At 35.0% G+C, this 26248-nt stretch overlaps 2 protein-coding genes across 2 annotated transcripts; both read right to left on the bottom strand.

Annotated features, from left to right (window-relative positions):
• Positions 1 to 4666: 4666 nt before the first annotated feature.
• LOC149200662 (F-box/kelch-repeat protein At2g44130-like) lies at positions 4667 to 5674 on the bottom strand. The gene has a single exon (XM_089401022.1). The coding sequence runs from the start codon at positions 5672 to 5674 to the stop codon at positions 4667 to 4669; it is 1008 nt and encodes a 335-aa protein (XP_089257148.1).
• Positions 5675 to 11016: 5342 nt separating this feature from the next.
• LOC149200661 (F-box/kelch-repeat protein At1g15670-like) lies at positions 11017 to 11727 on the bottom strand. Its single transcript, XM_089401021.1, has one exon. It carries the CDS (start codon positions 11725 to 11727, stop codon positions 11017 to 11019), a length of 711 nt encoding a protein of 236 aa, XP_089257147.1.
• Between the last annotated feature and the right edge of the window lie 14521 nt (positions 11728 to 26248).

Raw genomic sequence — 26248 nt, 5'->3', positions numbered from 1 at the left:
TCATCACGTTTAGCCAGAAATGTGTCCAATTCTTGTACCCTTTTTCTCATAGAACTTCTAGCTGAACCATCAAAGTGGGTGAGGGTAATTTTTCCCTCAATGATACTCACTCTCCCTTGAGCCATGGGTTTTTATATAGTTCACCCATCACAGAGCATACATGCCCAAATATTCCATGATCTTGCTGACTACTCCACAACTGGCCAAGATCATGCTTTGATACCATTGTAATATTCCTAATGGAAATTTTACAATGATAACAAAGAAACACAAAGATAAAAACACAAAAAATTTCAGAAATGCATAGACATGAACTAGGAATTTCTACAAATCCCCAAATGGCCAATTTTTATTAATAATATATGTTGTGGTACAATAAGTTGGGAAAAGTGCAACTGGGCTTGCACAGGGCAAGCTACAATCACCAGGTAATAATTACAAGAAATCCCAATGACTTCAATAACTAGCCCGTTCACAAACCTGCATGTTCTCAGCCTTCATCGAAGTCTAATTAGAACCCAATTTGTCCACTTGTTTTAATACCCTATTCACGAAAGCCTCTCCCACATTATGGCTAGATTCACATGTCATGATATAAAGTTCATCTGCCATCTCTGCTATCTTCCTTCTTTGCGATCTTGTGTAGACCATAAAATGTGAATATGAATCACCTTTCAGATTCCTTCTGTGAGCGTGGTTCAACTAAATCAAGCTTAGATACCAACTATCACGTTAGTGCAGTGGGATCAACTCCTCGTCACGATTCTCTGAATAAAACTCTGATACCAACTGTCATGTCCCTACACTGGCGATACTCTTCCAACCGCACTATAGGAGGTGCACAACCACTCACCCTTTTCTTTTTAACAATACTAACAATTGTGGACTACGCCTACTTTCTATACTTAATTTATTTTTCAACAGCAAAGCATATATTTCATTAACACAACGGAAACCTTCTTTAAACATTCATAACCATGAATCATATTAACATCATTACCATTCAAGTGCATAGTGGATTATCATGGGAGGGACAACTCCTTGCAATTATGAGTCTACCCGTATCAATAATGTTAATATTCAGAATTACAATCTCTAGATAAACCCCAGAATTTACGCTTAGAATATTTCCATAGTTGGCCATTGATCCCCGGAACGACCCGTTGACCAGCTCGTCATTTGCCCGCACTCACCTGAATGCGTTCAACCATTTACCAGTCGGCGCTCACACGTCTCACTCACCTGACGCCTTCGCATGGCCTCGGGCAACTTCCACGTTTCCCCCTAAAACGCTTGTTTAAGGGAGCGCCCTATCGTTTCACCCGTCGCATGTTTTGCTCAAACACCTTCATTCACTGTCACATGAACTACTCGACACGAGCTCATGTTTTGCTCAAATACTTTTATTCATTGTCACATGACCTACTCGACATGAGCTCATGTACGAATCATTTAGCTCGTCGCCTGAACGACCACCCATGCCCTTACTTGCCTTCCCACTTCGCACACCGGTCAGGCAGCTAACCCACCATTCACCTGGATGTCGTGCCATGCCCTCGCCCGGTGTTCAATACCTGTTCAACTCGATGCCCTGCGATGCCCTCTGTTTGACATGTCGTTCATCTGGATGCCCTACCATGCCCGCCTGACGTTCAACCGACCTTCGTTCCGCAAAACTTGTGAGTTCAGCAAAACTCGTGTCCGCCATCCCGTGCTGTTCGGCTTGCACCTTAGCTCACCTAGCCATGCATTCGACTTGCACTCGGTTCACACTTCATTGTTTGGGTGTAGGTGCTTCATCCCTCATCTGCCTGCACCGCGCCTTCGTTTCAATATTCAACCCTCACACTCTTGTTCTCCACACATGGATGCTTGAATGCTTGTTCGTTGGATGACGGAATGGCTCTCCATGCCATCCTACTCATGCACTTTCAAACCGCCATGTTCGTTTGTCAGCTTCACCTAGCTGACCCACCCTTCCGCCATTTCTTTCACTTTTCCACACGTCGGCCCGTTGGCTTGGGTGCCAGTACCCGAGACGTGCCTGTACCAGAGACACTTAGTCACATTTTTCACTTCGACCCTTGCGTTTTTTCCTTCCACTGTGCGCCTTGTTCAGCTCGCCCAGGCTCCATCGTTGGTGCGCTCTCACCAAACTCTTCGTTACACTCCAACTCTATAGGGTAAAGATGTGGTAAGTAGTATAATATATTAGATATCGCTCTCACCAAACTCTTCGTTACACTCCAACTCTATAGGGTAAAGATGTGGTAAGTAGTATAATATATTAGATATAGTTTTTGGGATTCTGGTGATGCTCACAGGGGTGAAGAAGTGGGATTGAAGCTAGTGAAATGAAACTCATAGTGTCAATCGTTACTTCCCGGGCTTGCACCCAGTAACCAGGACTTCCCGAGAGGTCACCCATCCCAGATCTCCTCTGGTTTAAGCGCGCTTAACTGTGGAGTTTTCCCCACAATCAAGCCCACTTAGCTTGCTAACCCATTTGCAAAACCTTAGCAAGTATTGTGCCTCATGAACCATTCAAGTAGAGATCCCTTCACTCTTTTTTGAATTTAAGTATTAGGGGTTTACGGAGTGCGTTATATTAGATATTGTTTTTGGGATTCAACTGCGTTAAGTAAGTCATTAATGTATGACCATTTCCATGAGAGGTAGTCGTAACTGACTAATTTCTCATGATTTTTGAATTGTTCACTTAGCACTCATCGCAAGAAGTGGGATTGAAGGTAGTGAAATGAATCGCATAGCGTCAATCGTCACTTCTAACCAGGACTTCCAAGGAGGTCACCCATCCCAGATCTCCTCTAAATCAAGCGAGCTTAACCCTAATATATTATAGACATTTTGATTTTGCAAAAATAAAATATAATTACAAATAAGTTTAATATATAGAAAGATAGCTCAAAGTATTATAAAAATTTTAACTTTTTAAAAATAAAATAAAAATAAGAATAATTTTATAAAAAATAAAAACTTTAATATTCGCCTATAGTATTGACAAGCACTGTATTGTATTAATTTGTAAAATATAACTTTTTATTTAAAAACGATTACCAGAAATCCAATTCGTACCTTATAAACTCACTTCTAACTCACCTTAAACCATCTTAATTTGGCTGCTGTGTGATGGGATTTTCTTTCACCAGCCGGAGAATCCCATCGCCCCTGCACCAGATTCTCTCCCACAATAAACAGTGTCCTTCTCTACTCTCGGTGAAAATATCTCTCCAAAAGCCAATCCCTGCACTTGTAGAACCTGTAGAAACACAGAACAATGTTGAAATCCATTCCCATCCAAGCTGAACCTAACTCTCAAGTACAGCCACTCTGAGAACCCAGCTAATCTCTGCATTTGTTATTTGGGCTATTATCACATTTGCCTATGATGTTAGTGTTTTATTAGTTTCAACTTTTTTAATGGTGTAACGCACCAATAATATTAATAGCACTAGTTTTCATGATCGGGTTTTATTGGTATTAATTCTATCGTATTTGCATGTGGAATTAGGGTTTTTAATTTTTTTCAAAAATAACAACGGACAATAATTTTTTTAGGTTAGGTAAATATTCATTAATGCTAAAATATAAACATATAAACATGTTTCATAAATATTAGAGGATTAGACTGGTTTAAAATATATAAACATGTAAAAATATTTGATAAATATTGTGAAATTTAATATTATTAGCTTGATAAGCATATGATTAATAATTTAAATTTATACTTATATTTTTTTATCAGTTCAATTGCTGCCACTTCCATTATTTCAAGTTTTCTAATAAATTGCTATAGCCAAATATTAAAGTAATAATGATAAAAGAATAGTGTGTCAAATGAAGAGTGAAACTACATACTATAATGGATGTTCTTGCTAATTTTACGTTAGAACAAGAATATAGAAATTTACGAAAATCCAATACTCTTATTCATGACTCCATCATCTATTCAAGAACTTGAAGTAACAATAACTCAGCCCACACTAGAAATTACAAGCCATTGAGATTACAAAATTTTGAAAAAATTTTGTATACTTGAAAAAATTATATCAAACAATCAATTACTTTTCTAAATATCTATAAAAGTATTTGGAAAATCATCAACATTTAATAAAAATGACTTTGAAGACTTTATTAAAAAAACAACACTTTTAAGGAAATCTATGAATAAAACTTGGCTGTCTTTAAAAAAAATTAAACAAATTGAAAGAGTAAATATTATAAACAATTTAGAAAATTCAATAAATAATAAAATAAAAGTTGATTATTTTTTATACACTTCAAATTACAAAAAATATATATATATATATATATATATATATATATTTAAAAAAATTAAAGAAACAAAATACTTAAATTTAAAAAAGTTAATTGTGATTTCCTTTTGATAAATCTTTTGATATTATCTTTTAATAATAAAAAAAATAATTTAAAAACCTTACCTATTTTACTCAACTGAAAATGAAAATTTCTGACTATTATATCGGCATTAAAAGTTCGAATACCATAAATATATAAAATTTAAATAATTTAAGAGAAGTCAAACTACCACAAATATATAAAATTAAAATATTTTTATAATAACTTTTGATTGAACAGACAAACACTTCAACCGATATAAGTCAGGTGGCATAACTCACTCCATTCAAATCTCTACGACTGTTGCATGTTTGATCAAGGTAGAACCTTCCTCATAAACACCGTTCACTTCAGTCCACTGCGCCACTGACGGGTTGAACAAATACGAGACCCGTGTGTGAGTGGCAGTTCCGCTTACAAAAATATAGTGGCGCCATTGTGTAGCACATGGAAAATCGACAAAATGTTGCGGAAGAAAAGCTACAGGTGTCCAAACCCTTTTCGCAGCATCATACTTTATTACTTCCTCTTTCGTGAATCTATATAACTCTCCACTAAAAGAAACAACACCACAACTTCTCGCGACATCTGTACTCAATCTCTCACTATCTTCACACCTTCTCCACCTTCGCGTAGTCGGATCAAAAACCTCGGCATCTCTGTTGAACTGGCCTCCGCCTAACACCATGAATTTACCTTGCATGAAAACACCATGGCATCCCTGGCGATGCTGTTGGTTCATAGGAGGCAGAATATCCCACTTGTCTTCGGCCACGTTATAAACTTCTGCAGACGCGAGGGGAGTGCCATGTTCATCGATACCGCCGGCCACGTAGACAAGTCCATTGGCAGAAGAGACAGAGCACCCAAAGGAATATCTACCTGTAGGCATGTCAGCTCCCCGGGTCCATGTGGTAGATACAAAGTCATAAACGTATACCCTCTTCCTATAGTGGTAGAATCCGCCAATGAGAAGCAGTTTCCCATTCACAGCAGCGCAGCGACACAGTGGTGTTATTCTAACAAAGTCTGGATCGTGGATGGGAGGTAGCATCTCAGAAGTCCCCGTCACAGGGTTGTACACCTTTACTGCACAGAGAATGTCGACCCTCTTATGCATTTGAATGAAGCAAAGGAGATGCTCGCTCGCCCCACATATCTTTCTGTCAACATAGAAACTAGGGCTACTCAGCATAACCTTCCAACTTGTGCACACAGCTTTCAGATTATTGTGTGATGAGTAAGGCACTCTCAACAAACAACATCGAATGACGTCGTCTGGAATAACGTCCATCGCAACACTTCAAACAAAAGACAGACACCTATTTGGTGATCAAGTTTATTACTGACTGATAATGCTCCGAAAGTGAAGGTGAAAAGTTGAAAATGAAGTTAAATATATGAGCAGAATGGGGCATCGCCAGTTATCCACCCAAGTTATCCTCCCGTGTCGACTGAAGCTGTTCACTCTTGAAGAAGAGAACTGAAGTGATCAAATGTTCTTTATTCATACTATGAACATGTATTAATTTCATTCATATATTAATATAATAACTTTGAAATTTATATATTTCTTAATTTTTATTTCTAGTGTTGGTCGGTTAGTTTTATTATTATTAATATTAATATAATAAAATTTAAATCTAAATACTTTATTTTTATTTTTAAATCTAGTGGTTTTTATTTTTTATTGCTCAGTGGTGTTTTTTAGATTACATTTTTGAAAACATTATCATTTTTTTTATATTTAAATTATTTTTTTATAAATAAAATAAAATAAAAAACTATATATGAAAATGTAGAAAAATAGATTTTGAATCTATGTAAATGTAAAGAAATATTTTATATATATATGTTTAGTTATTATGTGGACAAATGTTTTATGTAACATGTGTAATCACTTTAAGACCACAAGTATCCTATAAGAAAGACATTTCATAAGCGAGAAACTTTAGACTAGTCATTTTAGGCAACACTATGGAAATTATTGAGAACCTTCTATTCATCCTTGTGAGGTAAGCATTGGGTGAGATGGTGTGAATTGTTATCAAAATATGCAGTACCCCTAGCTTAAACCCTAAATGGTCTAGTAAATATATATATGATATTTAGGCTAGTTAACATCTATATGTTAATTAGATTGGTAAGCACAATTTCAATGACACTTGGGTTTCTTTATGTGTATAAATTTGTTAGGTCAATGGGCTATTGTATTAATGTGCTTTAATGCTAGGGTGATTGTGAAGTCAAGGTAGGGAGTTTATGTCTTAAGACAAGAGTTAGTCTCCAAGATGTAACATGTAAGGCACACATGTAATAATAGATTATCATGACTACAAATTAGGGAATGAAAATGACTATGAAGTACTACTAATCCACAAAAATAAAATGTTGTGGGGGAACTTAGACCTGGTTCCTACTAAAAAAGGATATAATATTGTTAAAATAAATTTTATGGATAACAAATAGTATAACCCAAAACTATAAATAAAGGGTAAAATGAGAGGAATGGAACACATTCAATTTCTCTTTCTATTAGAGATTTCTAGGTGATGGGTATGAAACTATGCATTATGTTGTTAGGATACTAATAGTACTATGAGGGGCATTTCCCCAATAGAATAAATTGGGAATATTATAAGTGGTGTCAAAGCATGACAAATATCATATAGATGATGGTGTATGGAAGGTGGTGGATCTTGGATGGGAGGTAGCATCTTAGAGGTGCCATTCTTAGGGTTGTACACCTTTAATGCCACCATAATGTCGACCCTCTTATGCATTTGAATGAAGCAAACGAGATGATAGCTTGCCCCACATATAAAAGTTAGTGTTACTTATTGTAGCTTGCCAACTTGTGCACACAACTTTTAGCTTATGGTGTGATGAGTAAGGCACTCTAGCAAGCAATATCCAAGGAGGTCATATGGAACAACCTCCATGGTAACACTTCAAACAAAAGACACCTATTTAGTGTTCAAGTTTATTACAAACACATAATGCTCCAAACTTGAAAGTGAAGTTAAATATATGAGAAAATGGGAGCACCACCCATGCTGAAGAGAACTAAAGCTATAAAATGTTCTTCTTTCCTACCTAAAAGAAATGAAGCTAAGCTAGTCCAAGAGAAATGAAGTTATCGAGCCTTTCCCAAGAGAACTAAAGTAATCAAATATTCTTTATTCATACCATGAGCATCTATTAATTTCATTCATATATTAATATAATCCAGGTGAAATTTATTTATTTTTTATTTTTAATTTTTTCAAATCTAGTTAAATAGGGTGGTTTTTATTTTTTTTATTGTTGAGCACTATTTTTTTAAGATTACATTTTTGGATAACCTTATCATTTTTTTGTTATTTAAATATTTTTTTATAAATAAAATTAAAAAACTATATATGAAAATGTAAAAAGTTAGATTTTGAATCTATATAAATGTAAAGAAATACTTTATATATATATATATATATATATATATATATATATATATATATATATATATATATAGATATATTAGTTAATATGTGGACAAATGTTTTATGCAAGATGTGTAATCACTTTAACAATCTCAAACAATAACATGTCTCCACTGTACTACATGCTACATAAATTTTTATTTCATTTTATTTTATTTTATTTATTTTTATCCAGGTGGTTCAGGTACCCTTGGTCATTGGGTAGCTGGGGATCACATCCCCTCGGCCTATGTACTAACCTCACCCTAAGGGCTTTCGGGAATCGTCCTGTATGGGGAGGCACTAATTTGACCAGTTGAGGTAACCCTTGGGGCTTCATGCTACATAAATTATTTAAATTACTTTTAAAATATATTTATAATTTGTTTATCTATATTAAATATGAATAATTAGTGAAATGAATTGTTTTTCTTTGGAGTATATTAAATGTAGACATTTCTTATGCCCAATTAACTAAATAATTTGACACAAGTATATTTATAATAATTATTTGGTGGGATGTGGCATCCCATGTTCAATCAACCCCCCATTTACAAAAGGAATGGATGGGATCACAAAATGCATGGATCATTGAATCTTTTTGGTTTTTAGAGAAAATATTTGACAATTCATGCAATGCATAATTGTATCATGGATAGAGTGATGGAAAAACACCACAAATATCCTATAAGAAAGATATTTCATAAGTGAGAAACTTTATACTAGTCATCTTACCCAACACTATGGAAATTATACTGAACCTTGTATTCATTTTTGGAAGATAAGGATTGGGTGAGATGGTGTGAATTGTTATCAAAAGATGTAATACCTCTAGCTCAACCCCTAAATGGTCTAGCAAATATACATATGATATTTAGGCTAGTGAACATCTATATATTAATTAGATTTATAAGCACAATTTTATTGGGGTTTGGGTGTCTTTATGTGTATAAATTTGTTGTGAACATCTATATATTAATTAGATTTATAAGCACAATTTTATTGGGGTTTGGGTGTCTTTATGTGTATAAATTTGTTAGGTCAAGGGGCTAGTGTACTAATGCGCTTTAATTCTAGGTTGATTGTGTAGTTAATCTAGGGAGTTTGTCTGCTAGTCTCCAAGATGTAACATGTAAAGCACACATGTAAAATAGATTATCATGACCAAAAATTACGGAATGAAAAAGACTATGGGGTGCTAAGAATCCACAAAAAATAAAACGTAGTGGTGGTACCTAGACATGGTTCCTAAGAAAAAGTGATATAATATTATTAAAATAAATGTTATTTATACGAAATGTTACAACCCAAAAATATAAATAAAGGGTAAAATTAGAGGAATGGAACACATTCAATTTCTCTTTCTATTTCTCTTTCTATTAGAGATTTCTAGGCGATGGATATGGAACTATGTATTATGATGTGACAATATTAATAGTACTATGAGTGGCATTGCCCCAATAGGATAAATTCGGAATATTATAAGTGGTGTCAAAGCATGATTTCAACATTAGGCTTATATGGAAAATGTACAAACACCACTATGAAATTGTTTATAGGTTCCCACTACAAATTGCATATAGATGATGGTGTATGAAAGGTGATGGATAGTGGATGGGAGGTAGCATGAGCTGCCAATCTGAGGGTGATACAGGTTTACTCCCACTAGAATGTAGACCCTCTTATGAATTTGAATGAAGTAAAAGAGATGCTTGCTGGACCTACATATCTTTCTGTAGGCATAAAAGTTAGGATTACTTAGCTTAACACATAGCTTTTAGCTTATGGTGTGATGAGTAAGGCACCTCAGCAAGAAACATCTAAAAGGGTCATCTGGAATAAACTCCATCCCAACAATTTAAACAAAATACACCTATTTCATGTTCAAGTTTATTACATAGAGATAATGCTCAAAACATGAAAGTGAAGTTAAATGTATGAGCAGAATGGGGGCATCACCCTTTGCCTAAGAGAACTCAAGCTATCAAATGTTCTTCATTAGTGCCTAAGAGAACAAAACCTATCCACCCATATTGAAGAGAGAACTAAAGATATGAGGAATGAACTCATGAAATGCTCTTTCTTCATACCATGAGCATCTATTAATTTCATTCATATATTAGTATAATCAAGGTGAAATTTGAACATTTTCTAATTTTTATTTTTTCAAATCTAGTTATTGTTAGTGGGTGTCCATACAATTTTGGTTAAAATAATAGTTTTATAAATATTAAATATAATAAAGATAAAATTTGAATATTTTTATTTTTATTTTTAAATCTATTGGTTTTGATTGTTTTTTTTTTTTTTTCTGTAAATCAGCAATTATGTATTAATTCATAAAAATACATAGGATACAAAAGTTCTGTACGCAAACAAAGAAAAATCATCAACGCATGCTCAAAATGACTATTAATATATTAATTCAATTACTTTAATATAGAGATTGATATATTAATTCAATTACTTTATTCAATTGCTGCTACTTCAATTATGTCAAGTTTACTAATAAATTGCTATTTGGAAATATTGAAGTAATAATGATAAAAAAAATAGTATGTCAAATGAAAAGTGAAACTACATATTATAAGAGATGTTCTTGCTAATTTTATATTAGAGCAAGAAAATAAAAATTTAAATTGCTAAAAGAAGATATATGAGTTTGAAGAAGCTCTTAATCCAATACTCTTATTCATGCCTCCAGAAAAAGTTGAAATAACAATAACACACCCCACACACTGGAAGATTAGAAAGACAACACATTTTTCATAATTAAGATTAGAAATTGTGATTTCTTTTCCATAAATTCCCTATTTGCAAATTTGTAAATCATTTTATATTATCTTTTAAAAAAAAATATAAAAATTAAAATACTTACCTATTTTACTCAAATGAAAATGTCTGACTATTATAACGGCATTAAAAGTCACAATAAGTCACAATACCATAAATATATAAAATTTAAATAATTTAAGAGAATTTTATAATAACTTTTAATTGAACGGACAAACACTTCAACCTATATAAGTCAGGTGGCATAACTCACTCGATTCAAATGTCTACGACTGTTGCATGTTTGATCAAGGTAGAACCTTCCTCATAACACCGTTCACTTCAGTCCAGTGCGCCACTGACGGGTTGAACAAATACGAGACCCGTGTGTGAATGGCGGTTCCGCTTACAAAAATATAGTGGCGCACTGGCGCCATTCTGTAGCACATGGAAAATCGACAAAATGTTGCGGCAGAGAAGCCACAGGTGTCCAAACGCTTTTCGCACCATCACACTTTATTACTTCTTCTTTCGTGAATCTATATAACTCTCCACTAAAAGAAACAACACCACAACTTCTCCACCTCCGCGTTGTCGGATCGAAAACCTCTGCATTTCTGTTGAACTCGCCTCCTCCTAACACCATGAATTTACCTTCCATGAAAACACCGTGGCATCCCTGGCCGTGCTGTTGCTTCATTGGAGGCAGAATATCCCACTTGTCTTCGGCCACGTTATTAACTTCTGCAGACGCCAGGGGAGTGCCATCGTCATCGATATCGCCGGCCACGTAGACAAGTCCATTGGCAGAAGAGACAGAGCAACGAAAGGAGTATCTAGTTGTAGGCATGTCAGCTCGGCGGCTCCATGTGGCAGATACAAAGTCATAAACGTATACCCTCTTCCTATAGTGGTAGAATCCGCCAATGAGAAGCGGTTTCCCATTCACACCAGCGCACCCACACAGTGGTGTGACTCTAACAAAGTCTGGATCGTGGATGGGAGGTAGCGTCACAGAGGTGCCCGTCACAGGGTCGTACACCTTTACTGTGCAGAAAATGTCAACCCTCTGATGCATTTGGATGGAGCAAAGGAGATGCTCCCTGGCTCCACACATCTTTCTGTCGGTATAAAATTTAGGGTTACTCAGCCTAGCCTGCCAACTTGTGCACACAGTTTTTAGCTTATGGTGTGATGAGTAAGGCACTCTCAGCAAGCAACATCGAACGAGGTCATTTGGAATAACTTCGATCGCAACACTTCAAACAAAAGACAGACCCCTATTTCCTTGTTCAAGTTTATTACAGACAGATAATGCTCCAAAAGTGAAAGTGGAAAGATGAAAGTGAAGTTAAATATATGAGCAGAATGAGGTATCACTAGTGCCTAAGAGAATTGAAGCTATCAAATTTGTGCCCAACAGAACTGAAGCTATCCACCCTTGCCTAAGAGAACTGAAGGTATCCACAACTATTCTTTATTCATACCATGAGGATTTATTAATTTGATTTATATATTAATATAATCAAGGTGAAATTTATATATTTTTATTTTTAAATCTAGTGGTTTTTATGGTTAAGTGATGCTTTTTTAAGATTACATTTTTGGATAACGTTATATTTTTTTTGCCATTTAAATTATTTTTTTATAAATAAAATTAAAAAAATATATAGGAAAATGTAAAAAATTAGATTTTGAATCTATGTAAATGTAAAGAAATACTTAATATAATTTTTCAGTTAATATGTAGACAAATGTTTTATGTAACATGCCTAATCACTTTAACAATCTCAAACAAGAACATGACTCCACTATACTACATGCTACATAGATTATTTTTCAAATATATTTATAATTTGTTTATCTATATTAAATAGGAATAATTAGTGAAATGATTTGTTTTTCTTTGGAGTATTATTAAATGTAGACATTGCTTATGTCCAATTAGCTAAGTAATCTCACACAAGTATATTTCTAATAATTGTTTGATGGGATTTGGCCACTAAGGATTCACTCAACAAACCTCTGACATAGCGGTTGCGTTCGTGGCATACTAAAAAATACCCTTAATTTGACTACATATTGGAAAATACCTCTAAAAGTCACATTATTTAACCCCCTACTAATACAAACCCAATACACCTTCCCAATTTAAAAAACCCCTATTTCATTAGATATTGTAGGTATCTATTTTTTCATTAACATTTTTTATACCCCTTTATTAATTTTTATTAACTTTGAGCTCCATATTTTATACCTTCCAATATAAAAGCCCTTTACCCCCTATTATATGTTCAATATATTATGTCATTTTTTCCTCAATATATATCCCCCAGTATGAATGCACCTGATATGGTATTGCTCCACTAATGAAGCCCCAGTGGATGTGGCATTCCATGTTCAATCAACCCCCCATTTACAAAAGGAATGGATGGGAAGACAAAATGCATGGGTCATTGTAGCTTTTTGGTTTTGAGAGAATATTTGACAATTCTTGCAATGCATAATTATATTGTGGATAGAGAGATGGAAAAGCACCACAAATATCCTATAAGAAGGACAACTTTAGACTAGTAATCTTAGGCAACACTATGGAAATTATTGAGAAGGTTCTATTCATCCTTGTGAGATAAGCATTGGGTGAGATGGTGTGAATTGTTATCAAAAGATGTAATACCCCTAGCTCAACCCCTAAATGGTCTAGTAAATATACATATGATATTTAGGCTAGTGAACATCTATATGCTAATTAGATTGGTAAGCACAATTTTATTGAGGCTTGGGTGTCTTTATGTGTATAAATTTGTTAGGTGAATGTGCTAGTCTACTAATGTTCTTTAATGCTACGGTGATTGTGCAGTCAAGCTAGGGAGTTTGTCTCCTAAAACACGAGCGAGTCTCCAAGATGTAACATGTAAGGCACACATGTAATAATAGATTACCATGACTACAAATTTGGGAATGAAAAAGACTATAGGGTGCTACCAATCCACAAGAAATAAAATGTTGTGGTGGAACCTAGACATGGTTCCTAAGCAAAAATGATATAATATTCTTAAAATAAATCTTATGGATAACAAATATTATAATCCAAAATTATAAATAAAGGGTAAAATGAGAGGAATGAAGCACATTCAATTTTTCTTTCTATTAGAGATTTCTAGGTGATGGATATGGAATTATGCATTATGCTCTTAAGGTATTAATAGTACTATGACTGGCATTGCCCCAATAGGATAAATTGGGAATATTATAAGTGGTGTCAAAGCATGATTTCAACATTGGGCTTATATGGAAAAATTACAAACACAACCGTGAAATTGTTTATAGGTTCCCTAGACAAATCTCATATAGAGGATGGTGTATGAGAGGTGCACACCAAATTTATGACAAAATGTAACAATGATATATAGCTTGTTGGAACATGTTTATTTCACCATATGTTCAAAATGGGAACATGGAAGATCCATGGGAAATTCTTAATAGAATGGTAATGAGAGATGTAGCTCCATGATTTCTACGTATACTAGAGCTGGCCATTGTGAAGAAGAACTAAATATTTCTAATAAAATGCAACAAATAGCAAAAATTGAAGCTAATAAATTCACCCTCTCCACCATTCTTGCAATGTGGGTAGGCATAAAGTAATAAAACAATGGCAACATAGAAAATCATCTCCAATCATCATCATAGAGCTAAGGGAAGTATACAGAGAGGGACAATTTAAGGAGGCTTCACCAATTCTATGTTTTAATTGTAATTTCTTTCATTGTACTCATATATTTAAGCTACTTGTTGGGGCCATTTTTAGGTAAAAGACTTAGAGGAATTGTGATGGAATTTTCATAGTTTTGGTTAAATTATGGGTGAAAATGAAGAGAACTAAGTAACCTAGAGAATTGCCACATAAGGATCAAAGCTCAAAATTCGCACATAAGGAAAGGAAAGATGTAGTGGAAATGATAAATGTGCAAGGTACTTGAGTTACAATGGTTAAGTTTGACTAAATATTTTGGAATGGGGTGCGAGGAATCCAAAAAAAAAGTGGTGTGGTGGAACCTACGTGTTGTTCCTAAGAAAAATGATATAATATTATTAAAATAAATTTGATGAATAACTAATATTATAACCCAAAAAACTAAATAAAAGGGTTAGATTAGAGGAATGGAACACATTCAATTTCCCTTTCTATTAGACATTTATAGTTGATGCCTATGAACCTATGCATTGTGCTATTACGATATTAATATTATTGTAAGTGGCATTGTCCCAATAGGATAACTTGGGAATATTATAAGTGGTGTCAAAGCATGATTTCAACATTAGTATTATATGTAAAAGGTCCAAGCACAACTTTGAAATTGTTTATAGGTTCCAAGGACAAATCTCATAAAGAGAATGGTGAAAGCTGCACAACAAATTGATGACAAAATGTAACAATGAGATATAGTCTTTTGGAACATGTTTATTTCATGATATGTTCAAAATGGGAGAATGGAAGATGCCTCAGAAATACTTAATAGAATAATAATGAGAAACCTAGCTCCATGATTTCTAGGTGTACTCAAGCTGAGCATTGTGAATAAGAACTAAATATTTGTAATAAACTGTAACCAATAGAAAAATTTGAAGCTAATTGTTGGCAAGGTAAATCCCCTCTGCAGACAGAGGCGATCCCCACTAGCCCATAATGGGTCTAGCAACAATCAAACAATGCTATCACGCAAGTTCCTAATTGCAAATTAAAGGTGGATGATGAGAGCCTACTTGGATTCCAAAGCTAGTGTTGTAGAAGAGTCGACACTCCCATTCCTTTTCTCTGGCCGATCACGATCCTCTCGATCTCCGTGAATGGACACCTGCACATGCAAAGAACGACACAAATACAAGCATAAAATCCAATAGATGCAATTATATATCGGTCAAAAAAGATATAACTCAAACATCATTACAATGAACAACAAGAGTGGAACCATAATGATAGTCATCTATTATTGATAATCAACAAAGAAGAATACAACCATAGTTCTGACATCAAATCCTCCTTTGGCTGGGTGATCAGCTACATATGTCTTGCAAATCTTGTTTGGATTGGGAACAAGCCTCTCTCTCTTTGATTATGAATGCAAAGAAGACTCTTACAACAATCTCTTAGACTTCTGAAAGTATAATTCTCCCTATGCTCGAACTAGCTTGTCCAAGGCAACAGAACAAGCTTTTATAGATGGAGGAGAAGGAGATAAGATCAATCACACCATCTATGGGATTGGGTTTATCCTCAAAAAGCTATTATGGATAGAGGAAAGGGAGATACGATGAATCACGACATCCATGGGATTGGCATTATCCTTAAAAAGCTTCATGAGTCAAAAGGAAAAAACTTTCGCGTGTGCATTTGTTAAAAAGCTTTCCCAAACTCGGTTGGCGCGGGTATAGATCTGAGACAGAGCGCCAACTAGTGCGACCTCTTTGGAGGATTTCCCCCATTGGAGTGAGTAATACACTGTGGATCCGCGCTAATGGAAAAAGGGAACTTTTTAAGGATATTCTGCAGAAGATGTCTTCAGGGCATATGAAGTCCATACTTAGGGGAACATAATGCAAGTGTTTTCAAGTTATGTCACTTCTCACAGGTCCCAGAATGAGTCCTCCAAAGTGCGGGAGAGGGGTGACAGGGACGGTGACAAATTACTGTGTAACACTAATAAATTCACCATGCGAATGACTCTTGCAATGTGCATAGGAATAAAGTAAGAAAACAATGGTAACATATAAATTCATCTCCAATCATAATCATAGAGCTAAGGGAAGTATACATACAAGGAAAGTTGAATTATGCTTAAAAAATTATATGTTTTAATTATGGGCGAAAATGAAGAGAAAGAAATAGCATGTAGAAATTCCACAAAAGGACTAGAGCTCAAAAATTCTCACATAAGGAAAGATTTGGAGGAAAGGTTATTTGTAGTTGAGTTAAAGTGGTTTTAACTGAATATTTTGGACCAACTTCTAGAATACCACTTATAGTATACAAACCAAAAGCAAATATTTTCCATGGTAACTAGGTCATCTTTAGTCCACAAAATCATCTATAAATTTATGGAAGTTGACCAACCAAAGGAAAATATTTTCCATCATAATGGGGCCATCTTTGGTTCACAAAATCATCTACAAATTTGTGGAAGTTCAGAGGATTTGGCTTCATTAATTTTTGGGGTTAATTCAAGGTACATTCTTTGTATGATTTTTATTGTAATGTTGTAATCCTATTTCAAATAGGTTTGTGAGCTTCTAGGGTAAAATTGGTAACGTTGTAATGATGCACCTAGTGCCCTTCTAAATATCAATAGAAAATGGTTGATGGATTGATTGTTCCAATTCATGTATTTTATGTTACATTTGAATGATATTTTAGGTTATGTTTATTTTCAATATACTCTAGTAATGTTCTAATAATGTTGTAATATACAAAACCTTTAAATCTTCTCTATTGTGCCATATATGAAAATGAACGACCTCCTTCAAATTTGATAATGTTTCAACATAGGTCATGGATATTATGTATGCTTGAAACTATATCTATTCTATGTTTGTGAATTGATTAGTGTACATTGTTGAAGAGGATTGTTTGCATGCAAATTCCAATTCCCTCCACCTTTATAAAATTTTGGTTTGTGTAACCCCATAAGTGCCATGGGTGAGATCATTTCTTGAGGTGATGGACCCCTTAATTGTTTAGACAATTGAAGTCGATAGGTAATAGGATCTCTTAGGAAATACACTCTTGGTTCAAATGTATATTAGAAGGGTAAGTTGTCAATTTTTTTGCTGAGTGTATAGTATCATACAATGGGGTAAAGAGGAAGTTCTTAAAAGGAATATATTAAAAGGATCAAGTGGAAGGTATATTAGATCATTTCCAACCTCCATTAAAATTCTATTGTGTGACAAGGGATTCCTAAGGATAGAATCAGCTAAACCAATTGTGCACTAAGGCTAAACTCAGGATGACCATGGAATGGCTTAAGGGGACAAGGTGTGGGATAGAAAGAAAGGAGGTAGAGAGTGGATGAGATATTGAGAACTCGAAATTAACTTTTAGACAGTATTCCAAGATGATGCAAAATTAATAGTCTCAAAGGAGGAAAATAGGGAAGAAAGTGTGTGGTATAAAAGGATGATAGATTTTGAGTGTGGAGTATTGTGTCACACCAGAAGGTTTTGAAACGATGATGAGGTAGGAGAGAGATTTGAATCAATATTTGTAGCTAACCTAAGTCCATTGAAGGAGGTGAGAAGAGATCATAAAAGAATAAAAAGAAGTGGAGATCAAATAAGTCCTCAAAGAGTGCAACTTGGCAGGATACATAGAGGAGAGGATGAAGGACTCTCACAACATAGCATGGGAATATTAGAATTTGAATCCTAGTGATGCTTCTTAGACCATGCCTAATGTCAAACTTATAACCCCTTTCACATTACTTTATTAGGAGGTAAGTTCACCTAGTAGTTTTTTGTATACTTTGTTCAACAACAAATGTGGGAGTAGTCCTAATAATAGTAGTAGTGAAACTAATAAGTTGAAGTGAATTGTTCCAAAGGATTCTCCATTAAAGAACATTGTGAAGAGTATGCTATGAAAAAATGTGATTATAACTATTAATCCTCTATTAGGGATTAGTGTGTAGAATATAATGGAAAATTTGACTTCGAGGAAGCATATGTTTCATGGTCTTGGGACTCAGGATCTTGATCAATACTTATTTTTATGTGAGGTGTTATGGATTGCGAACCATGTCCAAGATGAACCTACTAAATTTTCATAGCTAGAAACTACCTTTAGAGACTACACATTGATGTGGTATATGAAGTAAAAGAGTACTACCCGAGTTGGACAGTAGAAAAAATTGGTAGATATAAAGTAGGTATTGCTGAAGAGTTTCATAAACCCAAATATAAGTCACAATATATTAAATAAATGAAGGAAATTAAACAGGATCAAAATGAGTCTACCCGAGACATTAATGAAAGGATTAATGTACTCATGGATAGGTTAACACTTATGATTGCAAATGGATAGCACAAGGAGTGGTTGATTTATAGACAACCCCTCCATATTGAAGTAATTTTGACCGAGTAGAAAATTACATCACAATTAGGAGCCTCGGAGTTTGTGCCAAAATTGGAGGCATCTCCAACAATAAGTGGAGATGGTAGTTTCATGGATTTTCTTTAGTGAGAACGAATTGCATTGACAACCCATTTGCATGTCTTAACCAAAGGTAAGGAAAAATATGAGGAAGTATTGTGCATGATATATAGGAAGGTAGGACACAATAGGAATGAGTTCACTATGTTGAAATATTATATGGAAACTGGCACAAGGAAATTGTTTTGGTTTGATATTTGCAAAGTTTGGGGACATGCACAGCTAAACTGCCCCATGTTTTAGAAATATGAAACTCTTGCAAGAACCATTTTTTTTTCAATTTTCGTAATTTAGTAGGGAATGATATTCAAAAGTGTCATGCACTGAAATTAATTAGGGAGTGCAATATGTATTTTTACCAAGTAAATGGGGGATAAGGGAAGGAAGGAATTTTGCAGGCTTATAATGAACCTAGACAATATAATTGATATTGAAGAAGCCAAGGAATTATGGTAAAGGGACTCAAAGGACTAGGCCAAGGTGTTGAAAATGCAACAAGAAAATCCTAATTCAATTTTTCCCTTGAATTAAAATAGGAATAAAACTGTAATTCCACATCACAAGACTATGTGTACTAGTTAGCTAAGTTAAATTGGATGAGTTAATTTGAGTTTAGGGTATAACTTGACTCATGTATAGTGTCTCCTACTTTATAGGAGCGCCAGTTGAGTTTATTTTGAGTTGTAATTAATTAATTCAATTTAACTCACTTAAATTCACTTAAACTAATTTCAATTGATGGAGGAACTCGTAGGAGTTTAGATAGTGGGGTGTTGCTTCATTTTTTCAACCAATCAACTATGATTCACTCATAAATAGCTTGTGCATGTCAAATCTCTTAGTTACCAAGTTGAGATTGGAGTTCAAGGGAGGTGTACTATCAGTTGTATAATCATTTGAATTGTACATGTGGTGCATGTAGTCGTAGGATTCCTATGAGGATTGCGCAATTCATATTAAGGAATTTCCCTAAATAATAGGGTGTTAATTCCCAAGGAAACAACACAAGGAAATTGGGACTTAGGAAAGCCACAATTTGGTTAAGTATTGGCATAGGTTTTTCTAGGAAGTAGTGAGATAGATAGAGATAGTACATGGGTTGCTCGGGCTTGAGAAAAGCATTGTAATATTCTCATATTGTGATAATGCAATATACACATAACAAGAGTTTTTAGTTTTTGTTTTCTCGAGGAAATCATTGTGTAATGTGTTAATAGAATTCTTTCTATTATATGCTTTGTGATTTATCGATTGATTAATTGTTTCCACTGATGAGTAGAGTAGATTCAAGTCTTTTTTTTTAGAAAATTACATAAGAAGATTGAATCTATAAGGAATCTATACATGGTAACCACGTAGAAATCACTCTAGAAGAGGAGAATACGAGTTTCACTTTTGTAGGTGAAATCAAATTTGTAGTATGATTCTTCAGAGCCAGTAGTATGTCATTCTATAGATTGAGACTCGAATATGTCCTTGGGGATAATTCAAACTATATTGCTTGGAAGGATAGGACCGGGGTAGTGTTGGAAGAAAATGGGGTGAAGGAATTCATAGACAATGATATTCCTAAGCCTCCAACAATAGATGATAAAGATCTAGCAGAGTGGAATAGATATTTCGCAAAAGCGAGAAGGATCATACTGGAAGGAGTTTGAGATCATATTGTCTCGAACCTCCACAGGAAGGATGCACCATATGCAATGTGGCAAGCCCTGATTGACTTGTTTCGGAATAGCAGTGACCAGAGGAAGTTGGCACTACAGGACAAGATTTAGAAGATCAAGATGGAGAAGGGTGACACAACACCATAATACTTGAGAAAATTCACCCAATGGTCGGATGGACATGTGAGTGTAGGTATTATAGTTACTCAATATGATCTCATCAGCCTAGCACTTCTAGGCACTCCCAAGTGTTGGCACAACTAGCAAGCTTCAGTAAATGCAAGGGAGAATCTACCAAAGTGGGAGTGTGTTTGGTTTGACATGGTGCAAGAAGAGATAAGGTGGAGCACTAAAGATGGAACCTCAACCAAGCATGACAATGAGGAGAACTGTTCCTTAGTTGGAAATGTGAATAAAGGTAAATGAAATAAATTCCAATCCAATGGAGATTCTAGTCAGACCGGTAAGAAGAAGGACTTGTCAAAGATTAAATGTTTTCACTTTCATGAGATGGGAGACTATGCCACGAAGTGTCTGCACAATAAGGTCGACAAGAAGCCCTGAGGAGGGGTGACAACTAAAGTTCTTGATTCACAATTAGATTTGGATTTCACCCACATTTCTTTCATAGTGACATCGGTAATGGGTAGTGTGTGGTATATGGATAGTGGAGCTTCATTCCATATGTCTGACAACAAATAATTTTTTAGCGACTTGGAGGAGAAGGACCTCCATATGCGCATCGGTATGGGAGATGATGCAAGGTATAGCATGACCGACATTGGTATTATTACTTTTTAGAGGGAGTCTAGTTCTCCTCTCACATTAAAAGATGTCATGTATGTTTTAGGTCTTACGAATAATTTAGTTTGAGTTGTAATGTTGGAGGACCATGGCTATGATGTGATATTTAGTAAAGGAAAATCCTTCCTTCATTACATAGGCTTAAGAAAGTGATGTGATTCTCAATTTGGGCGAAGAACCTATACAAATTGGATGTAGAATATTGTGTAGCATTAAGCATAAAATCACAGAAGGTGCAGAATCGAGACATTAGTGGATTATGGAATAGAAGATTGGGCCATCTTCACCATGGAGCTGTGAATAAATAAAATTACTATTTTATAAATAAAATTACTATTTTATAAATAAAATTATTTTCTTATAAATAAAATTAAAAAACATCTATATGAAAATGTAAAAAATTATATTTTGAGTCTATATAAATGTAAAGAAATAATTAATGGGGATTGATTCATTGTGTTTGTTTCTTGTCTTGTGCTTTTGGTCTTTTGGGACCTATTGTACCTAATTTACGATTTTGTTTATGTCTCGTGAAAGGCCTTGCCACTATCCTTGTGGTATAGTATTTCTTTTGGTTTTCATGGTCTTCTTCTTGTTTGTTTATGTTCTTTCCTTTTACTTTTTGAGTGTCCCTGGAATTAGTTAGGGAGGAGGAGAATTAATGGAGCTCAGGGAGAGCTTTTTGGTACCCAACGTGTGATGTCAAAATTACATGAAGCTTTGTCCATGAGTACGCATAGCAAAGGTAAGACTATGACAGTTAGTTGGATTGGATGGGTCCATTGTGGTAAATGGATGGTGGCAAGATAAGTCATGGAAAGGTAATCAAGAAAGGTAAGGTGAATGGATTTGAGGCATCATGTGCCTTGGCTATGTTGGGAATTGTTTTTCTTGATGTTGTGGATGTGTTGCATGCATAAAGGGACTTCTCTTAACCTTAAACTTATGACATTTGGTTTATGTTGATGTTTATATGTACACATGTATGTATGTATGTCATGTCTCATAGGGTCATCATGGATCATGATTATTAACACTAACATTTGTATGTATATATATGTGTGTGTGTATGTCATTCTCTGGCAGGAACATGAATATTTCATGCTAATGTTTATATATATATCTATATATATATATATATATATATATATATATATATATATATATATATATATATATATATATATATATATATATATATATATGTATGTATGTGTCCTTGTATCTATGTCACTGTTTCACAACGTCATCACAAATTGTTCTTGCTGAGGAATGATTGCTTACAAAGGTGAATGACATGAAGAGGTTCATATTTTATGAAGAATCAAGTGGGAAGAGTAGTCTTGAGAAATATATGAGATCACTATCATGTGATTATGAGTTGATATTATGTGATTATACTATGTTTATGTTATGAGAGGTAACTTGAGGGATACATTAGCTAAATGAAAGCAGTTTGGTCTGCAACATGTTGGGGAAAGCATAGATAAGGCACTAGAAGAAATTTTTGCTTGGTAGATATAGTGCAAATTGGATGTGTGGTACTACTGTTGTGCATATGTTGTATATGTTTTACATGTTACATTTGTGATGTTGTGCACATGTGGTGTTGTACATATATAATGTGTGTGCATGTTGTTTATGCAATGATTATGTACAAGGTGGTCAAGAGAGTGTTGTGTGAATGTTGCATATGTAGTGCTAGGTATAGATGGTGCTATGTACATGTTGGACATGTGGTGTTGTGTACATATTGTATTGTGTGCATGATGGATATGCATTGTTGTGCACATATGGTTCTCTCCACATGTTCGAAATTCAATGCTATGTACATGTGGTGTTGCATGCATTGTATACATATGGTGCTATGTACATATCTTGTTGTGTGCATGATTATACAAGTGGTTCTATGTGCGTGTGGTATGGTGTACATGTTGTACAAGTGGTGTTTTGTGCAAGTGGCGATGTGTACATGTCATGCATCTCACAATGTGTACAGGTGGTGTCGTGTACATGTCGTGCATGTGGTACTATGTACATGTGATATTATGTACACATTTTATAGGTCGTGTAGTGTACATGTGGCATTGTATACACATTGTAAAAATGGTGTCGTGCACGTGTGATTATGTGAACATGTTGTGTAGGTGATTGCGGTATATAGGTGGTACTGTGTACATGTTGTACATATGGTACCGGTGTACATGTGGTATTATGTGCATCTCCTACATGTTACATTCTATACATGCAGCACTATGTATGTGCATCATGTAGTCGTGTCATTATGACATGTGTATCCATTGTGTTGTACTCTATGTGGGTACATGTATTGTGTGGCATTGTACATGGAGAATAGATGTATGAGTTGTGTTGTATATCAGTTGTATGTATGTGAATTTTGTGGTGTCTCACGTTGTGTGTGGATGTATGTCTTGTGATTAACATTTTTTTACTTATACGGGTTGTGTGGAGTCATACATCAAACGTAGGAGTATGTATTATGTTGTGTTGTATAGTGAGTTTAGGTGTATGTGTTTTGTGTCAAGTGTAAATTAATCTATTTCATGGTGTTGTATGTCGTGTTTGGTTATATGTGTGTGATGCACACTATGTGTATGTGCACATGGTTTAGGAGAAGGAACTAAGTGATTGTCGGGTGTGGCAACCAATCCGAGGTGCGTATGGAATAAGGACAATGGCAGAAGCTAAAGATTGATTTATAGACAAGCCCCAGTATTTTATTTTATTATGCATGTAATTTAGGATTCTGGTCTATCATGATTACATGTGATCTACGATTCTTGTTTATGATGATTGCATGTGATTCATGATTTTGATCTATGATGGTTGTGTTTTGAGCTAACGTGACGTGATATCTTTAGACATGATGATTTGGTAAGAGATGCTAGTTTGACTTGTTGTGATAGGAAGTAAAAATCATTGCAAGCATACCTTATTGACGAGCTATCAGTGAGGTATGATTTCAAGTTATTTCAATTTATTTTGAATCTAATGGAAATTATGTTCTTGGAATACGAATGCATGAACATGGTTGGTTGTGTGGCTGAAATCGACTGCAAGAATTAGTAGCAGTAGTGAAAGAACTTGGAACATGAAACAATATGTTGATAAAGCACTTCATGACCAGTGCCATTATGGGACACTAGTACCCAATAATGTTCATTGATTTCCATGATCATGCTATGCCCAATATGATATTTTTGAGGCTACTATATGCCTCAGTTATTCGACCTTCTAATGCGAGGAAGCCTTTCAAAGAGATAGATCGCTGGGGATAGGTGATGTCGCGAAACTTGGAAGGCGAGTGAATGCTCAAAAGGGGGTGATCAGATTTCCTATGGGGCTATGGAGTAGAGAAGGGAAGATCAGGGGTATATTTGTTTTGTTCATGATCAATGGAACATGGAATCAGATGCACATTGGGGCTGCAGCCTGGAACAATGAGTCAATAACTTTTCACTGAGAGGGAAAGTGGTGCAGGATTATAGTGTTGGACATTGGATATGGTTTGTCTTTGCAAGTGGATTATAGACTTCTTGGAAAGGAGGTGAATCCTAGAGGTGTGAACCTCTTGACTCCCTTATTGTGGATGTAGGGATTGTATCCTTTTATTTGCTGGTTGAGAAAATGTACATACGTGTGTATGTGTATATTATTGTAAATATTTTATCAAGATGGATTTATAAAGCTCCATAGACAATATTATTATTTTTTGGGTGAAGAGAATGTGTATGTGTTTATATGTGGTTATTATTGTAAATACTGTAATGAGATATGTTATAAAGCTCCAGTAAATGATATGATTGTAATGTTTTAGCAGATGGTCATTATAAATACTACAAGGAGTTATGCTATAAAGCTCCATGGACAATATAATTTTGTTTCAATAGTTTTGCTAAGGTATAGGGGTGGTTGAACACCGAGGATGGTTTCCCCGAAGGGGGAGTGTTTTGTAACATCCCTAGTGAAAATTCCATGTAAAAATACATATAAGGCCATGGTGATGGGACACGTATTCCAAAATGAATGGTGGGAAAAAAATCCTAGTGTGGGTGTTAGTTAGTTTAATGGCTAAGGAAATTGGCAAAGGAAATGGCTAAGGCTTTGGAAAGGAAAACTGGCTTTTTTGGCTCATTTATTTATGAAAAGAACAGAAATTAGGAGAAAAAGGAGGTGAAAAGGTCACATGTTGCCTCTAAGGAGAAAAATGAAGGAAAATAATGGGAAATGAAGAAAAAAAAGGCCTCATTGATGAAAAGGATTGTGAGGATCAGTAAGTAAACTCTTAGCGAGTGTTAAGCTCTTGGCTCAATAATTTTCTCAAATTTTGCATGCGATCAAGAAAAGAAAAGAAGGCAAGAGGAAGTAAAGATCAAGCAAGGAAAGGCAGGATCAAGCACCTACATCACGATTCTTTGCAGGTATCAATTTTCATGTGTGATTTCCTAGTTAGACGTGGCATGCATGGTATTTAATGTGGTTCTTTTATTGTTATGGCATGGGTTTTTCCAGGTGTAATAGTGTATTTATCCTAGACTTGTCATTTTAGGATAACCATGGTGTGATGGGGTTCTCATGTTTTGGTTGAGATGGATTTTCGGATGGATTTGAAGATGAGTGAGGTGGATATGTGAATGATAGAGAACATGGTCTAGTGGTCCATGAACTAGACTATGGATAACAGTAAATTCACCATCCTAGTCACCCCTGGGCCAGACTATGGGTTTCAATAAATCCTCGAGTGTGTTGCCTTAGCGGTCCTAGGAATCCTTGTCGGTGAATGGAAGGATATACAGTAAAGCCAAGATGTTTTTCTCTCTCCATTGGGCCTAGTAATCCCGATTTTGGGACATGTTGTAAAGTCTCAAGATTGGATATCAGTTTAGGGCCTAGTCATCTGGTTTTGGATTGCGGTAAAGGGTGAAAGACTAGGAGGC

The sequence above is a fragment of the Pinus tabuliformis genome, chromosome 2_1 (genome assembly GCF_031772625.1).
Source record: "Pinus tabuliformis cultivar Carrire ecotype Pingquan chromosome 2_1, CPIR1, whole genome shotgun sequence".
Taxonomy (NCBI): Eukaryota; Viridiplantae; Streptophyta; class Pinopsida; order Pinales; family Pinaceae; genus Pinus; species Pinus tabuliformis.
The sequence above is the reverse complement of the archived record's forward strand: the minus strand, read 5'-3'. Positions and strand labels throughout refer to the sequence as shown.

Bases quoted from the DNA above. Each gene is read 5' to 3' on its own strand.
- LOC149200661 (XM_089401021.1), bottom strand. From the start codon at position 11,727: ATGTGTGGAGCCAGGGAGCATCTCCTTTGCTCCATCCAAATGCATCAG.
- LOC149200662 (XM_089401022.1), bottom strand. From the start codon at position 5,674: ATGGACGTTATTCCAGACGACGTCATTCGATGTTGTTTGTTGAGAGTG.